General features: G+C 41.4%; 1 protein-coding gene across 1 annotated transcript in view; it reads left to right on the top strand.

Annotated features, from left to right (window-relative positions):
• LOC131219167 (aspartate--tRNA ligase, chloroplastic/mitochondrial-like) overlaps nt 1-4705 on the top strand; it is a 45935-nt gene extending 41230 nt beyond the window's left edge. Inside the window, 1 exon segment of the mRNA XM_058214185.1 lies at nt 4328-4705. Within this exon segment, the coding sequence (XP_058070168.1) occupies nt 4328-4500 (173 nt within the window). The 3' untranslated portion in view covers nt 4501-4705.
• Nucleotides 4706-17500: the final 12795 nt, after the last annotated feature.

Below are 17500 nucleotides of genomic sequence, written 5' to 3' on the forward strand. Positions count from 1 at the left end.
GATGGCAAATAAACATTATAGTGGACCTTAGGAAGTTTTTAATGGTGGGAGTTCAATCCATTGTTTTCTTATGGTGCGGTCCACCTGAGATCAGGATCTGGCTCATTTTTTAGCACATGCCATAAATTGAGTTAGAAAAATGGATGAACAGCTTAGATTAAATACATACTTAATCATTGGGTCCGCCAGCACCTGACCAGAAGCAAGGTGGCTACCGACCATTTCAGCATGCAATCTGCTAGGGACCCACCACTACAAGGACAGCTGGAGGTGGGACCACCTTGATGTGTTTGTAAAATTCACTCCGAACATAAGGGGCATGACGCTAATTTAGGCATATGAATTAAACATCAGCTGCATCCATAATTCTAATAGGTCACATGAGCAAAAATAGTGCAGATGAGTGGGGCACACCTAAATCACAAATCATCGTATTATTATGCCCTATGGCTTAATCACTATCACGGATTTAATAGATGGAGTGGATTTCATAGACACATTATGGTGAGGCCCATCTCAAACACACATATCTAAGATGCATGACTGTTTGGGAAAAAAGTGCGCAAAAGGTATCTTGTGCGGTATGGTGCGCAGTAAACCATTACTCTCTCTCTCTCTCTCTCTCTCTCTCTCTCTCTCTATATATATATATATATAGAGAGAGAGAGAGAGAGAGAGAGAGGAATTCTCACATGCGCACCTTCTTACGTGAGCGCCTAATGCAGGGGCATTTTCACACAGGGCTCGAGTGGGGTTGCATCTGGGATCGTCCACGTGATGCAGCACCCCGTGAAACTCCCAGGGCCTAACTTTTTTCGTGATTCAAAACTTTGGTGAGTCATGGAAAAACAAAATAGTTTTCTCTCTTGATTTGCCTCTCTTTTGCCATAGCCCACCAAAGTTTAGAACCAAGGTAAAAGTTGGGCTTTGGGGTTTCATGGGGTGTTGCATCACATGGACGGTTTAGATCTTGTACTCATATCATAGGAGATGAGTTCTCAAAAAGTTCTCACGAGTTGTTGTGAGAACTAGTGCGCAGGTGAGCATTCCTCTCTCTCTCTCTCTCTCTCTCTCTCTCTCTCTCTCTCTCTCTATATATATATATATATATATATATATATATATAAAATATTCGAGTCGAGCTTGAGCTAACCAAGCTTGGAATCGAGCCGAGTCAATCTCCACTCTGCTCGACCTCGGCTCATTTTCAAATGAGCTGGGTCATATGAAGCTTGGCTCGCCTCAAATCGTTGTTCAAGCCAAGCTGAGCGAGCTTTTTGAGCTAGCTTGGCTCGTGTACAGCTTTAGGCGGGACACGCTAGTAGGAACAATTGGGGGGATGCAATTCACTTGGGCCAACTTGAGGTTTAGAATGGCTTAATTTTTGAGTTGTCCCATCATCCATGTGGGATGAGTCAGATGAAAGGATTGGTCGCGTGTCCACGGCATTGTGGCTCCATGTGCAATCAAGGGTGGGCATCCTCTCTCAATTGTCCCTTGTGGTGTGGCCTACTTGGGTTTGATCAGCCTATTTTTTGGGCCACACAACAAGACAATTGAGAGGGACAACCAAATATTATGTTCGAATATAAGGGCTCGTTTGGGAGATTGTAATTGGAGGCAAATGGGAAATGGAAAATGAGCTGGGTCATATGAAGCTTGGCTCGCCTCAAATCGTTGTTCAAGCCAAGCTGAGCGAGCTTTTTGAGCTAGCTTGGCTCGTGTACAGCTTTAGGCGGGACACGCTAGTAGGAACAATTGGGGGGATGCAATTCACTTGGGCCAACTTGAGGTTTAGAATGGCTTAATTTTTGAGTTGTCCCATCATCCATGTGGGATGAGTCAGATGAAAGGATTGGTCGCGTGTCCACGGCATTGTGGCTCCATGTGCAATCAAGGGTGGGCATCCTCTCTCAATTGTCCCTTGTGGTGTGGCCTACTTGGGTTTGATCAGCCTATTTTTTGGGCCACACAACAAGACAATTGAGAGGGACAACCAAATATTATGTTCGAATATAAGGGCTCGTTTGGGAGATTGTAATTGGAGGCAAATGGGAAATGGAACTGGAGGTAAATGAATTGGGAGTAAATGGCTTACATAGTTGTGTTTCGATGGGAGTAAATGAAATGCATTTGAAATCCAAATATTTTGTTTGAATGGGAGTAAATGGGAGGAATTGGAATGCATTTGAATTTTTCGATATATCCGTAGGAATATATGTTACATCCCCTATCAGCTTTAATATCCCAACTTAGTGTACATATGCGATACTTTATAGAATGATTGTGATGAGCCCATTGAAATATATCCTTTAGCAAAAAATGAAGAAATTTCGAGCCTCGGGTAAGCCACAAATGTAAGGATAAAAAACAAGCAACTTGCTAACTTTTTTAACCGTCCATTTATATGGCCATCCTTTGGACGGTTTGGATCATTCTTTTGATGTGATTTTAGTGATGTAGCTGATCATTGGATTATTTTATAGTACCATTAGCATGACACATGCAGTGGACATGTGCGTAGCGGCACCTTTGTTTGCACGTGTGACTCTCCAAGGGAGCTTAAAAAGGCATTTCACCCCATTTACTTCCAAATCCTCTCTCTTGGAGATGACTTCATTTACATGCACATTTACTCCCATTTCATTCCATTTACATGCATTTACTCACATTCAAACAAATCTTAATAACCATTTACCTTCATTTACTCCCAATTACACTCATTTACCTCCATTTACTCCTATCCAAACGCCCTTGATAGATTTCTCAATCATATCTTAATAATTTGTCCAAACAGGACTTCAGATGACATGCCCCAATCCCTCCATACCCAAATATCAATGAAGTCTTATGGCATTTCACGGAATAGCAAAGATATTGTAACTCCTTGAGAAGGGCTTTTTAAAAGATGAACCCACTGAAGATTAATGTAAAACCAAAAGACATTTGATTCGTGTTACCCAATCTGACTCATGTTACTATTAAACGAAGGGTTAGGATTATCCCATCAGCAAGATATTTGGATCATAGTCCGTATCCGTCCATAGTAGGACCCATCAAATGAACACTCAGCATCACCTGGTCATGGCCCCTACTTGTCCTAACTCAAAGCTTGAGAACACTTAAAGCATACTCAAGACTAGGATCATATAGTTTCTCTTGATCAATAGCATGAATGGGAATGTCGCGACAACTTGTAACAAACCCAAATAAATTAAATTAGTAAAGTAGAAATCTTATTGACAGAATAGCCACTGTTGTGGATGCAACTCTTCACTTACATAAAAGCTTAAATAAAATTCTTCTTCCTTTAATCTTATTCCTACTCTCTTTTTTATAATAAAATGTGCAGTACTAAATGCTCCATCAAATCTTTGGGTCTCGAAGTTTTCCTAATTGTCATTATTTCTCCCTAGAGATTTGCTAAGCCCACACACGTGTGCAATAATAAAGCTCATATACATGCCAGACGTGCCAGCATGTCTTGATAGGTCCAAGGTCAAATCTGTCTTTTGGAACAGCAGCACTATATTGATGTTCTAGCCTAAGTATCAGGTTGATCTACTGGTCAGGTGGGCCACAGTTTGCAAAACAAAAGTACGGCTTTGAAAAACTTGGCCAAAGTTTTGTAACCCATCAACCTGTTTCCATTATTGGGGCCCACATGCTGAGTGGCCCAGGTTTATTTCTGGGAAGACATGTACAATGTCTGACCAACCTGATGGATGGATTGGATCTCAGACCTACGTGCCATGTACATGAGCTTTATTGCATTTGTGTGTGCCCTTAGCAAAGCTCTTCCTTCCTATCCTACATTATTTCCAGACATTTAGTCCTTATTTAAGCTAGATAACTATATCAACTAGGTTAGAGCTCTCATTACGGCTTCATGTCTTTCCACTCCCTAAATAGTGCAATGTATTGTATAATGCTTGGTTTGGAAGGTTCTACACAGGTGGGGCAAATGGAACCCATGGTACAATGATTCAAATAGTTGATACCATAGCCCCCACACTTTGTGTGGCCCGCACACAAGACCCTTAGATTGGAAGTCTCCTAACTCTTCATTAGGTGGCCAGCAAATGGATACTTAAAAGAGAAACATAGCAACTGTTCACATTCAACCAAGGAAAAGGCCAAGCATTATAAAAGTAGGATTCGTTCCATCTTGGGGACTTTTTGGTGCATGGTTAATCAATAGTGATGCCCATCATATCAATGGTTTGGATCATTGAACTATGGCCCCCACCTGTACAAATAGCCTCCTTTGCCAAGGTGTACCTAATAAATATTGTATGATTAAAGCTGATACTGTTTACTCATGTAGGGGGGATCGCATACGGATTGGATCGGTTGGTGATGCTTTTGGCCGGAGCTAATTCAATCAGAGAAGTCATAGCTTTTCCAAAGACCACAACGGCCCAGTGCGCCCTCACTGGGGCGCCTGCAAAGGTAGATCCTCAGCAACTAAAAGACCTATCATTTCCCCCAACCCAGTAGTCAGCTTTGTACTGTATGAGTCTCTAAATTAAATTAAACTCGATTGTAGTAGCAAAGACGATTTATTATTTGAAGTCATCCTTGCTGCACAAAATATGGGGAAGAAGGTCCAAGTGTACATTTGAGAATGGTATTTTCTAGTATTATCATCCCCAGTTGGGATTTTTTGGAATTTGGAAATGAGAATTTTTAGGGCCTTGATTCATCAGGTGTATGGCATCATTCCATGCTGCCGACTCACTGCCAGTGATCCTGACCATTGACCTGATCACCCCACCACAGATGTCAGATGGTCTAATTATTCCCCCTATATGGTCTATTGGTAGGGTTACTGATTCAAGACATAAGATATTCCAACCTTGGAGATTTTTGGGCCGTCCCCATCCACAATGGCGCCCATCATATCAATGACCAGGATCATCTAATGATGCGATCCACTTGCATGAATTGGAGCATCAAGGTTCTGTTCATGTTACTAGGGTCTAATAATCTCTTTGAAAATATGCTACTAATGCTATATCCTCCACTGATATTAGAATTGTAAAATTGATTACAATAGATAGTTTTTTTAAATTGTTTATTGAGAATTGCTTATGAATGGTCAGTCGACATATATGAAGGACAAAAAATGACACTATATTGATACATCAGCCCAAGAATCAGGTTGGTAAACTAATCAGGTGGGCCACTGTTTATGGAACAAATGTACGGCTTAAACAAACTTACTCTTTAAGCTTTTTGAGCCATCAACTGGTTTCTAACATCATGGCCCACCTGATGATTGCACCCACCTAATTTTTTAAAATTGATTTCAATAGATAGTTTTTAAAAATTGTTTATTGAGAATTACTTATGAATGGTCAGTCAACATATATGAAGGATAAAAGGGGCAAAAAATGGTACTATGTTGATACATCAGCCCAAGAATCAGGTGGGCCACTGTTTATGGAACAAATGTACGGCTTAAATAAACTTACTCTTTAAGCTTTTTGAGCCATCAACTGGTTTCTAACACCATGGCCCACCTGATGATTGCACCCACATAATTTTTTAAAATTGATTTCAATAGATAGTTTTTAAAAATTGTTTATTGAGAATTACTTATGAATGGTCAGTCGACATATATGAAGGACAAAAAATGACACTATATTGATACATCAGCCCAAGAATCAGGTTGGTAAACTAATCAGGTGGGCCACTGTTTATGGAACAAATGTACGGCTTAAATAAACTTACTCTTTAAGCTTTTTGAGCCATCAACTGGTTTCTAACACCATGGCCCACCTGATGATTGCACCCACATAAATTTTTTTAGTGAGAACATCTTGAGATCTGGACCCACCTGATGGATGGCTTTTGAGCCACGTAGATGGTATGTCTTGTACATGAGTGGATTTAGCAAACATCTAGGAAAGCTTTGCCGTGTACGGAGAGAAAACTTTGATTCTTTGGCTATTGATGATGTCAGGAAATTGGTAATTAGTTAGAAATTGCTTTTGTGGCCTACAAGTAATCAAACTAAACTGGGTAAATTGTGGGTCCCAGTTCAAATATAAATATATCATGAACTATAAAAATTAGGCCTATGTGAGTGGTCCACATTTATTAGACGACTAAAATGAAAACTATCAAACATGTTTGGATTTTTAACCAATTTGATTTTGGGGTTGTGACTTGGTGACAGCAGGTTTGACAATTTAGTTTATTTTTAGTCAATGTATATCCTACAATTTCTGAGTACCTGCATATTAAGCATCATTTTCTACCAGAGTATTGAATAATTCCCCACAAACCGGATAATGAAAGTCTTGATTTATCTACCAGGGCGTCTTTCAAAGTCCATACCTGAGTAGACGTGTTAGAGATCTAGGCCATTCATTCAGTGGGCTACTAAAATTAATGTTGATTCAATGATCAACCAAACTAATATATGAAAGTGGGCCGTCTAGTTAGGGTGCAACTTGGGTGGGACCAGCTGGATTGAGCCCAACCCAACCCGAGTTACTGAAAAATCACATGGTTTATGAGGTTTAAAACCCTTACCATCATCTCCTTCAGTAGATCAAAGTTCAAGGCATTCAAAAAACTAATTGTATAGAGAATTATGCTAATGGCCACTGACCTGGGTCAGATTGAGGATTTCCAGCTGAGTCCAACCTGGCCTGTCCAAAAGCTCTGGTTGGGCCTGATCCAAGTTTCTCCACTCTCACAAGGTCGATTCAGACTCGTCGGGACCATCACGGATCAGTACCATTAGTCACCCTGACTCGGGTGAGTCAAGCTGGTTTCTCCCTGACTTGGGTGAGTCACGACTCGACATGAACCCAAACAAGTTGGGACGAGTCACTGAGTCTGAAAACCATGGACCCATCAAGTTGACGGTCTGGTAAAGCTGACCAAGAAGCCAAGTTGGATGGTCCAGCTGATGGACTTCAAAAGCCAGATTAAAGCATCCTGACTTATGGTTTCATACCATTAATTCGGTGAGGCCCCATCCAATTGCAACCTGACTTGCACTTTGAGCGTTTTCGACCGTAGACTTCCTCTCATGCCAGCTAACATTGGTGATGACTTAATGGACCTTAGACTTTAAGGTTAGGCCCATTCACACTTCTTAGTGGCTGAAAAGTCAGTCCGTGGACGTGTTAGAGAGTCGTGGGTCTGGCCCATTGACAGCCGTTGTACGAAATATGAGAAATGCTTTTGTGCTCTTAGAGCACTATAGGTTATAGTGCTCCTTGTTGCATAAGTTCAATTGGACAATCTGATCAATCGATCTGAACCGTACATTAAATCCAGAAAACATTTTATGGGTTATGTTGCAAAAATTACACTGATCAGACCATCCAATTTATCCATGATTTGGCCTTATTCTCATTAGCCGTCCTTTTCTTAAGCCATGGATATGATGCTTTTAATTTTCTAACAAAAGTAATTCTTTAGAATTATAAGCAATCCACGATGGGTAATTTTGATTTGACCTATTTTTGTTTAAATGATCTCAACCGTCCATATTAAAATCCATTGATCAGATGATTAATATTTGTTAGATTAGTGCGATGTTTGCATGGTAGCGCATGAAATGTCCGCTGGACCTAATGAATAGCGTAGATCAATGGATTGGAGCACTACACCTTGTAGTGTTCTGAGAGAGCACTGGAGCATTTCCCCTGAAAGTTGCATAATCTTCATGCGTTAGGCACCTGTGATAGTCACCACCATTTTAAAATGATGGTGACTTGTCAATCGTTCACATGTCATACATCGTATTGCAATCCGGACCTTCCAAATTGTGAGGACTCAATTGTGGATGGACCTTGACCTAAAAAATAAAAAATAAAAATAATTTACTCTTTTTTTTCTTCTTTAGAGTTTGAACCATCCATTTGATATTCATCAACTAAACAGTTAGGATTTCTCGATCAATGCAATTTTAGAAATACGGTCCATCCACAATGTGGCCAACAACCTGATCGGTCCGAATAGCCATACATTAGTGCTATATATGAGGAGGATGAGTCACCACCATTTTTTGAAATGGTAGTCAACCATCACAGGAGTGAGATCCATGCAATGTGGGCCACCATGTGGTCCGGCCACAAAACCAAGACCTAGAAATACATGCTTGGAAGTGCAGCACAAGATCCAAAGGACAGCTGTGATAGGCATCAGGACTGTAAAAACTACCAAGTTTCAAATAATAATTTATAATGGAAAAGGATCCTATGTTAGATAGGACGCCTTTTGCTACTGGATCTCATGCAATATATACCTTTACACGTGGGACACGTTCGTCAGATCACATCCGGTCATCTGATGTAGTTAGGCGAACGGTTAAATTTTAATAGGAGATCGTTTGGTCAGCGTGATTTTCGGATCCGGTCCATCCACGGTAAGGTCCGATGAACGGTTGGATGTTGTACATACGTGCGAGATGTACGGGGCTACAGTGCTTGGTGTCGTACAACAGAGATGTCCCTTTCGATGGTGCGCTGTTTTAGGCACTCGCATGTTGCACGTGGCAGTGCGGCGTACGTGTGAGAGATCCAACCTGCTCCTCAGGTGCGTCCAAGTGTTTCCTGGTCTCAGACATCAGGTTGTTCTGGTAATATGGCAGATCGAGCGTGCGTTGAATGTGGACCGTTGGTCAGTTTCTCACATGTGGGGCCCACCTGACGATCCCACAATCAATCCCATCTACATCTTACAAGCCGTTATCAGGTGGGCCCCATCATGCAGATTTCCTCATCCAAAAGTTGGTCTACTCATCAGGTGGGCCACAAATTTTGAAATAAGCCGACGGTGTATGAAGACTTATCAAAGTTTTAGCCCACATGATGAGCGGACTGGATTCATTTTTGGTCCAGAGGATCTACACGATGGGATCCAACTGACGGACGGATCGGATCTCACAGCCGTATGAAGCGCTGCCACACGTGGTCGGTCTAGATGGACCATCTTATACATGACGCGTGGCCTTAACAAGATGCCTTTCAACAGGAATTTCCCACAACAACAGCGAGCCCGTGCAACAAAAACCAATGTGGGGCCCACCGTGATTTGTTTGTTCGTCCACTATTCGCGACAGCCCCTGTTAGAAAGTGACACCAGAAGCAAGGCCGATACAAAACTCAAGTGGGCCCCACTCCACGAAAAAGTGTCGATGGGTCCACCGATCGGATTCCGGGTCGGATCGGGTCAGGATTGCCCAGCTCCCTCTTACCCGGAAACGGATTGGCTACTCCCCCGCCACCAGCCAATGGCTAGTGGTCGGTAGTCTGTGAGCCCCACCATGATGTATTTGTTTCATCCATGCGCATGGGCGCCATAGGTTGTAGTGCCTTACCATCTTTCTGCCAAAGGTATCACTTGTGTAGGACATGCATACCGTATAAATTGTGGACCACACAATCAATATTCTCTGAAATGGAAACGGATTGGCTACTCCCTGCTCTGTGGACCCCACCATGATGTATGTGCTTCATCCATGCCGTTTGTCTATTTTTCTAGATCATTTTATGGTATGAGACCAAAAATTAAGTATATCCCAATCTCAAGTGGACCACATTACAGGAAACAGTGTTGAATGAGCGGTATAAAAGTTTTGGATCAATCTGATATTTGTTTTTTCCCTTCATCTAAGGCCTTCATGACCTAATTAACAGATTGGATATCAAATAAACAGTACATTGGACCTTAGGATGATTTTAAGGGTGGATATCCAATCACTATTATTTTCCTGTGGTGTGGTCCCCTTGAGATTTATATCCCTATTTTTTTTGATATAAGACTCTAAAATGATCTTTAAAAATGTATGAACGGAATGGATGAAACACATACATCATGGTAGGGCCCACAGAGCACCGACCATCAGCCACCGGGCTGATGGCAGGGGGAGTAGCCGATCCGTTTCCCTCTTACCCCGTGCATCGCACGTGCTGTGTCATGGGATGCCCCCCCTCTACCATCACAGCATCAGGTGGGCCCCACTCTATCAACAATTTCTGATGGCACGAGTATCTGTCCTCACATTCCTATTAAAAAAATACAAAATAAAAATAAAGAACCAGCAACAGAAAATGTCCTTTTTTCATCATTTTGGCCACATCCAACCACTGTTACACTTGGGGTTGTGGGGCCCACCTAAATGGTGGAATGTTGGGGTTTGTGGAATCATCCACGCACATGGTTGGTACCAGACACCATCACCTAACCTACCACGCTAGCCCAGATACTCCTGCGTGAGGTTTTTGTTTTGTTTTTTGTCGTTTTCGAAGATAGTCATGACACCTCCACTTTACACGTGGCAAGGATTTCGATCCATCCAGACCGTTAAGATCATGGGCCTCAATATGGATGGTGCAGATCTTGAAAACCGAGGTTGTGGTGTGATCAGAGCCATCTCGGAAAGGACGGTTGAAAGAGATGGTCAGCTGTCCAAATGCAGCCGGGCACACCAGATGACCAGCGCGTGCCACGTAGAGAATGGTACAGATGGTCTTGTGTGTCTGAGACGTATGCTACGATGTTAAAAGATAGACCATTCACCACCATTTTAAGTCCTAGGTAGCACACGGTGAAGCTACATATAAAAAACAGGTAAGGAATCATTCACACGTGTGTCATGCTGTCACGTGCGATGTCAACTTGGATTCTACCATAGGTATTGTATTGTTCCGTGTAGGTTGTCACGTGTGGCTACCGTCTCGATCAGACCGTGTATCTTGGATTTTAAGGTGACCCATACACAAACGTATGGTCCGCATTCCAGTCCATTCATTCCTATGGTGTGACCCACCTGACCTGTGGATCTGGATGATTTTTATCTCTGAAGTGGAGAATAGAGCATAGAACCTAATGGACGGAGTGGATTTTACATATATAACTGGTGGGCACCAAAGAGCTTGGATGTTTTACTCGTGTTGCATAGGATTCCCGCCCTGTGGCAACTCCGTTCTAAGCATGCACGTGAAGATGCTTTCCAACTGTGACACTAACGTGATAGTTTACCACCAATTCTTTTAAATTAATGGTACAGGTGGCAGGCCGCTGTACTGCTCGAGGACGGAGCCAGGGTTTGAAATCTTGGCTCGGCTGAGTCAGGAGAAACGATGAATAAACCGGCTGTCCATCCATTTTTTTCATACCATTAGAATGACATGAACCAAAACATTAGACAGATCCAAATGTCAGATGGACCACACCACGGAAAACGGTGTTAATTAAACATCCATCACTAAAAACACGAATATATCCTTGATCCGAAACTTGTGTAGTCTCCAAGATATTTTCCACGGCAAGTGTTGAATCCCCACCGTTCCCTATGTGTGGTCCATCTAAGCTTTGGATCTACCTCATTTCTTTCCTCACGTCCTAAAATGGTATGAAAAAATTGGATGAAAAGCCTCGATGAAACACATACATCACGGTGGGACCCACAGAACTTCAACACTACCTAGCTGGCTGATGTTAGGGTTCTGGGAGTGATAAATGGTTGTTTGAATCTCGAGAGCAGCAAGCATGCCTCGCTGATATATTATTCTTCCAGCGGGTCTGTAATACGAAGAACTTTACTCCGGAGAGTGTGACGGATGATACACGGGCACTTACACGCTGTCCAATTGTACACTAATCACGTGCCTTAACTTACAGGCGTGGGGCTCTACCTAGACGTAGCCTACTACACTCAAGTGGGCCACACATGTAAATAGAATTTGGACCGTAAGTCTGACCGTTTATTTATCTTGTACACGTGTGGTGAACCTGGCGACTATATCTCTAGAAATTTCCAGACACATCATCGATGCTGTTGGATTCGGATGATGAGAGGCTACAATCGTGCACACGTGTATTGAGAATTCGCCAGGCTGTATGATGTTGTAAATGGACAGCTGTGCTGCTGGTGTGGAATCTTCTAGAAAATATAGTTACAGCTGCAATGCCTTTTTTAGCTAATCGCCACTCGCCAGTGGACGCTCGCCGCCCCCGGTTTTCAAATTTGGAAAAAAAATGATGGGCCCACGAGAAAAGATCGCAGGATTATTTTGTTTTGCCTCTGCAGCGGTCAGAATCTAGTGTCTGTCGCCTATCACTAGGGCCCACCTTTTGGGATGGTCCAATAATTTGAACCGTCCATTTTCTGTTGATATACTAGGTAAGCTATTGTCCACCTTTGAATTTTAGAGTTGAATTCGAGGCATTGAAAGCTTTATTTACACTGTTCTAAATTCATGTAAAGATGGGGACGGTCAAGATTAAGTGGTCCGTCATGTAGCATAGACTACACAAGATGGACGGTTCCGATCTTAGAACGACTAAGCAGGTTGCCCCATTTGGCGCCGACGGACGATGGATTTTGAATCGCGGCGGAGGCAAAATGAACTATGCAGGAAGGAAACATAGGCGCAATTCGACGCGCAGAGGAAGAAGATTTCAATCATACTCTCCCACACGTAAGTGAGATCCGGACCGTTCATCTAGCGGGCACTCTTTTTACGTGCTGTAAAGCGGAAAAGCAAGCAGGTGCGTTTGTCAGCTGGGCTGCGGGTGTAACAATGAACGGATGGTTGAAAGGAATTGACAAACGTCCAATTTAAGTACACGCGTGGGCCACATGATAACAGACGACTGATTTTCTGGCCACGGCATATACATGGAGCGACCCGTCTGATGAACGGCCTGGATCTGCGTAGATTCTACCTGTTAAACAAACCAGACCGTCCAAACCGCTGACACAACTACGGTGGAGCATACCGAAAAATTTCACTGAGTCAGAAGACGTTTCTAATTTTGACCACTCACTAAATTATTTTACTTTCAACCATCCATTTAATATCCAATAATTTGACGGTTAGGATTATTTGATCAATGTGAAATTAAAGATATCCTCCATCCACAACGGTCCTCACAATTTTAATGGTCCCGATGGTTGTACATGAGTGCCATGTGTGAGGAAGATAGACAACCACCATTTTCAAAATGGTGCTTATTACAACATCGGATACCTCTAACGGCATCCTATATTACCAAGCGGCATCAATTTCCAAGTTATGGGTGTGAGCTGGCCCTGACGAAAATTCACGTGGGCCCATGTGAAGCCGTACAGGTAGGAAACGGACTGGCTACGCCCCTTGCCACCAGCCAATAGCTGATGGTCGGTGCTCTATGGGCCCCACGATGATGTATGTGTTTCATCCATGCCGTCCATCTATTTTTATAGATCATTTTAAGTATGAAACCAAAAATGAGATATATACCAATTTAAAGTGGACTACATTACAGAAAACAGTGTTGAATGAACGTCGACCATTAAAAAACTTTTGGTGGCCATAAAAGTTTTGGATCAAGATGATCTTTGTTTTTTCCATTCATCTAGGTTTGTATGACCTAATCAACATATTGTATGTCAAATAAACAGTACATCGGTCCCTAGAAGTATTTTAATGGTGGATATCTAATCACTATTTCTTTCCTGTGGTGTGGTCCACTAAGATTTGTATTCCTCTAATTTTTGATCTCAAGATATAAAATTATATGTAAAAATGGATGAACGGCATGGATGAAACACATACATCATGGTGGGCCCACAGAGCACCGACCACCAGCCACCGGGCTGATGGCAGGGAGAGTAGCCAATCCGGTTTCGTACAAGTAGGGAATGTCTGATGAGTAGACCAACTAGATCTTTTTCTAGGGGCATGCTGGCAATGAATCCTACTTGACAAATGGTCTGGATCTTCCACACGTATGCCATATCAGAACACGTGACGCGAAGCACCTCCATCCTTCTCACGCTAACTTAGTACATTTAACATTTATTATAGAATACTCCCACAAACAAGAAAAAGATCGCGGCTTCCATCATTTTGGGCCACATATAGGTTGGATTGAAGTCAGGTAGTGGGGCCCACATAAAACGTGAAATGCTACTGGTTGTTTGGATCCATCTAAGCACATGGCTGGCAGATTTTTGTCGGATGCGGATTGCTCGTGCCCCCGTCCACACGGAAACGGATTGGCTGATCCCCCTGCCACCAGCCCCGTGGCTGATGGTCGGTGCTCTGTGGGCCCTACCATGATGTATGTGTTTTATCCATTCCGTTCATCCATTTTTAAAGATCATTTTAGGACTTGATATAAAACATTAGCGGTATAGAAAACTCAAGTGGTCCACACCACATGAAAACAATAGTGATTGGATATCCACCATTAAAATCCTAAAAAGGCCCACTGTACTGTTTATTTGATATCCAATCTGTTGATTAGGTCATACGGGCCCAGATGAAGGGAAAAAACAAAAATCAGCTTGATCCAAAGCTTTTATAGCCCCCACAATGTTTTTAATGGTCGACATTCATTCAACAATGTTTCCTGTAATGTGGTCCACTTGAAATTTGGATATATCTTATTTTTGGTCAAATACTGAAAAATGATCTTTCAAAATAGATAAACAGCATGGATGAAACATATATATCATGGAGGGGCCCACAGAGCACCGACTACTAGCCATTGGCAGGTGTGAGGGGAGTATCCAATCCGTTTCCAGTTCACGTGACGGAAGTGGATGGGCTGGTGTACGACACACCATCTATATAACTGCTGTAGGTACGTGTCGTACTGAGATGAGCACCGGTGCTCCTCGACGTTCGAGTTGTACGAATAATTTAAAAGGGATAAAAGTTATATCACCCCACAATAATGTATTTATTATAACTACACTGTTCAACTATTTTAAGAAATTATTTAGCATTATCCAAAAAAATGAATTATATTCAAAGATTATATGTACCGCATCACAAATATCAGCAGAGGTAATAATTTTCACTGTTAAACAATTTGTAGGGCCACCGTAACATTTATTTTCCATCCAATCTGTCCATAAGGTCACAAGGAACTTAATGATCCAAAACTTTTGTGACTCCAAAAAAAAAAAAAAAGTTTCAATGGTACAAGTTCAACTTCCTACTGCTTTTTTTTTTTCTTTTTTTTTTTTTTAAGTGTAGTCTACTTGGTAGATAAATTTATCTTATTTTTCATATTAAGCCTTAAGACAAATTCGTAGAATGGATGATTGATTTGGATATAACAAATATCTCAAGTTGGGACCCACGATACTTGCTGACGTCAATATAGCATTTATATAGCTGACGTGACACAAGCCAATCCACTTCCGAAGTTTCTGTAGTCGGAAGCTGTGTTGGGCCCACAGAGATTCCCGTGGCAAATCCATTCCGCCCATCTGTATTTTAAGACGATAGTAGAACAGGAACCTTTCAAGAGCCGACCACTATGTTTATATACCATCCGAACCGTTCATAATGTTATTACCAATCAGATAAACTGTACGAACAGCCACCATCCCGATACAAATAAACAGTACGGTACGCCTATGGAGGATTTTAATGGTGGATATCCAATAACTATTTTTTTCATGTGGTGTGGTCCACCTGAGATTTATATCTTTCTCATTTTTGGGATCAAGAACTAAAATGATCTTTAAAAATGGATGAACGGAATGGATGAAACACATACATCATGGTGGGGCCTACAGAACACCGACCATCAGCCACGGCGCTGGTGGCAGGGGGAGTAGCCAATCCGTTTCCCTCTGTGCCCCCACAAAGTTTCCATTGTTGGGCGTTCAATCGTTGCTGTGTTGTGCAGTCTGGCTCACATGAGTTTTGAATCTGTCTGATGTTTCGATTCATACCATATCATGGACTTTTGAAACTGATGGACGGAGTGGATTTGTCACAGGAATCTCTGTTGTTCCCACACAGCTTCAATTACGTGAACTTCCTGTAGCCGGGACACAGGCAATCCACGTCCATTTTTGTAACCCACTTTGATATTCCGCGCCGAATATCGGTACTGTGTCTGTGTAGGAAAGTCAGTGTGCCCCACCATGATGATTTATGTGTTTTATCCACGCCGTCCATTCATTTTGCCAAATGTACCACACCACAAGCAGTGGAGATTGAATGCCCACAGTTGAAAACTTCTTTGGGGCTACAAAAGAAAAGAGGTTTTCCTAGCCACACTCATAAAAAAAAAAAGCCCATTTATGCAGTAGGCCCAGGTCAAAGTTGCACATGCATGTGTAGGTAATCTAATCCATCCATTAAGCATACTCAGCCGTTAAATGCTCTTATTATTAAATTAAATAGACCATATAATAACCTTTAAAAAATGGCATACCCCTTAGATTGATTCGCATGGAGCCACATTTTATGCCTGTCCAATCATCTGACTGTACACTTGCTTGTTTCTCCCATTTGATTATTTTTCATACACATGATCAAGGCATGTGATTATTCATTTATCTGTCCATTAATACATCCCAACCAACCATTCAACCTAACCACTAGTCTATCCATTAACCCATTGTCCAATCACCACCATTCGTTCCCAATCGTCCACCACACCATTAGCAAACTTTAACCGTTCAACCAACCAAATATTCATCCATCTCACTCGCTCATCCACTTGATCATGCATCCCCTGTATGATATTTATGCAGCACATCTCACGTGCATGAATAGATAATTAAGAGCGTGGATGGTTAAGAGAATACATTCCAACATATTTTTTCCGATAAAGAATATAAATACTCTCTTTTTTGTTTAATCAAGCACTTACATGTGTTAATAAAGTATTAATGTTATAAGATTATCATGTGGGTGAGTGGATTTTAAAAAGTAGGAGGTGCATGATTAAGATCAAAGATTAATAATATAGGTAGTCCATCATACCTAACAACCTAATTGTTACAAAATATCTAAATTCTATTACAAGATTAGTGAACCATCCATTAATTAATTTAAGCCAACATCATGCAACCATTAAATTCATACATAAACCAACTCCATCCGTAAAACTTCTTAACTAGCCCTCAAAATTCACATGCGACTCAAATCTATCCATCCAGTGGATCCATCAACTCACCCACCTTATTAATCGTCCTGTATATCCATGATTGACGTACCCATTGTACATCCATGATTACATGCCTACGCCTATGTACACACTGCCCACACTTAAGTACCATGCACGCAAACTGTTATGCACCACAGCACGAGCATACTCAAAGATATGGTATTTATGTAATAAGTGAAACTAAATGGATGTTTTGCTTCCAAGAGAAGCGAGTTTTGATTTTGATTTTTATTTTTTTCCCACGTGTGCATTAAGATAGTGGGACCCTTTGTTATAAATAAGGTTGGGGATGTTTAGTGAAGTGTTAAAATTAAAAATAAATAAATAAATAAATAAATAAAGAAGAAAAACAAAAACAAAAAAAACAAAAGATTTTTTTTAAAGATGTTGTCAGAGTGGGTGCTATAATTCATGTTGAAATATTCGTATTATTGTTATTTGCATATTTTGATTCATTTATTGTTAAAATTTTAGTTTCTAAGAAATTAAAATAACGAAATTGATTTAAATTAGCTAGTTAATTAATCTAAAGTCTAGCTTAAGTCACTAAATATTTTTAATATTT

The sequence above is a fragment of the Magnolia sinica genome, chromosome 11 (genome assembly GCF_029962835.1).
Source record: "Magnolia sinica isolate HGM2019 chromosome 11, MsV1, whole genome shotgun sequence".
NCBI classification, from domain to species: Eukaryota; Viridiplantae; Streptophyta; class Magnoliopsida; order Magnoliales; family Magnoliaceae; genus Magnolia; species Magnolia sinica.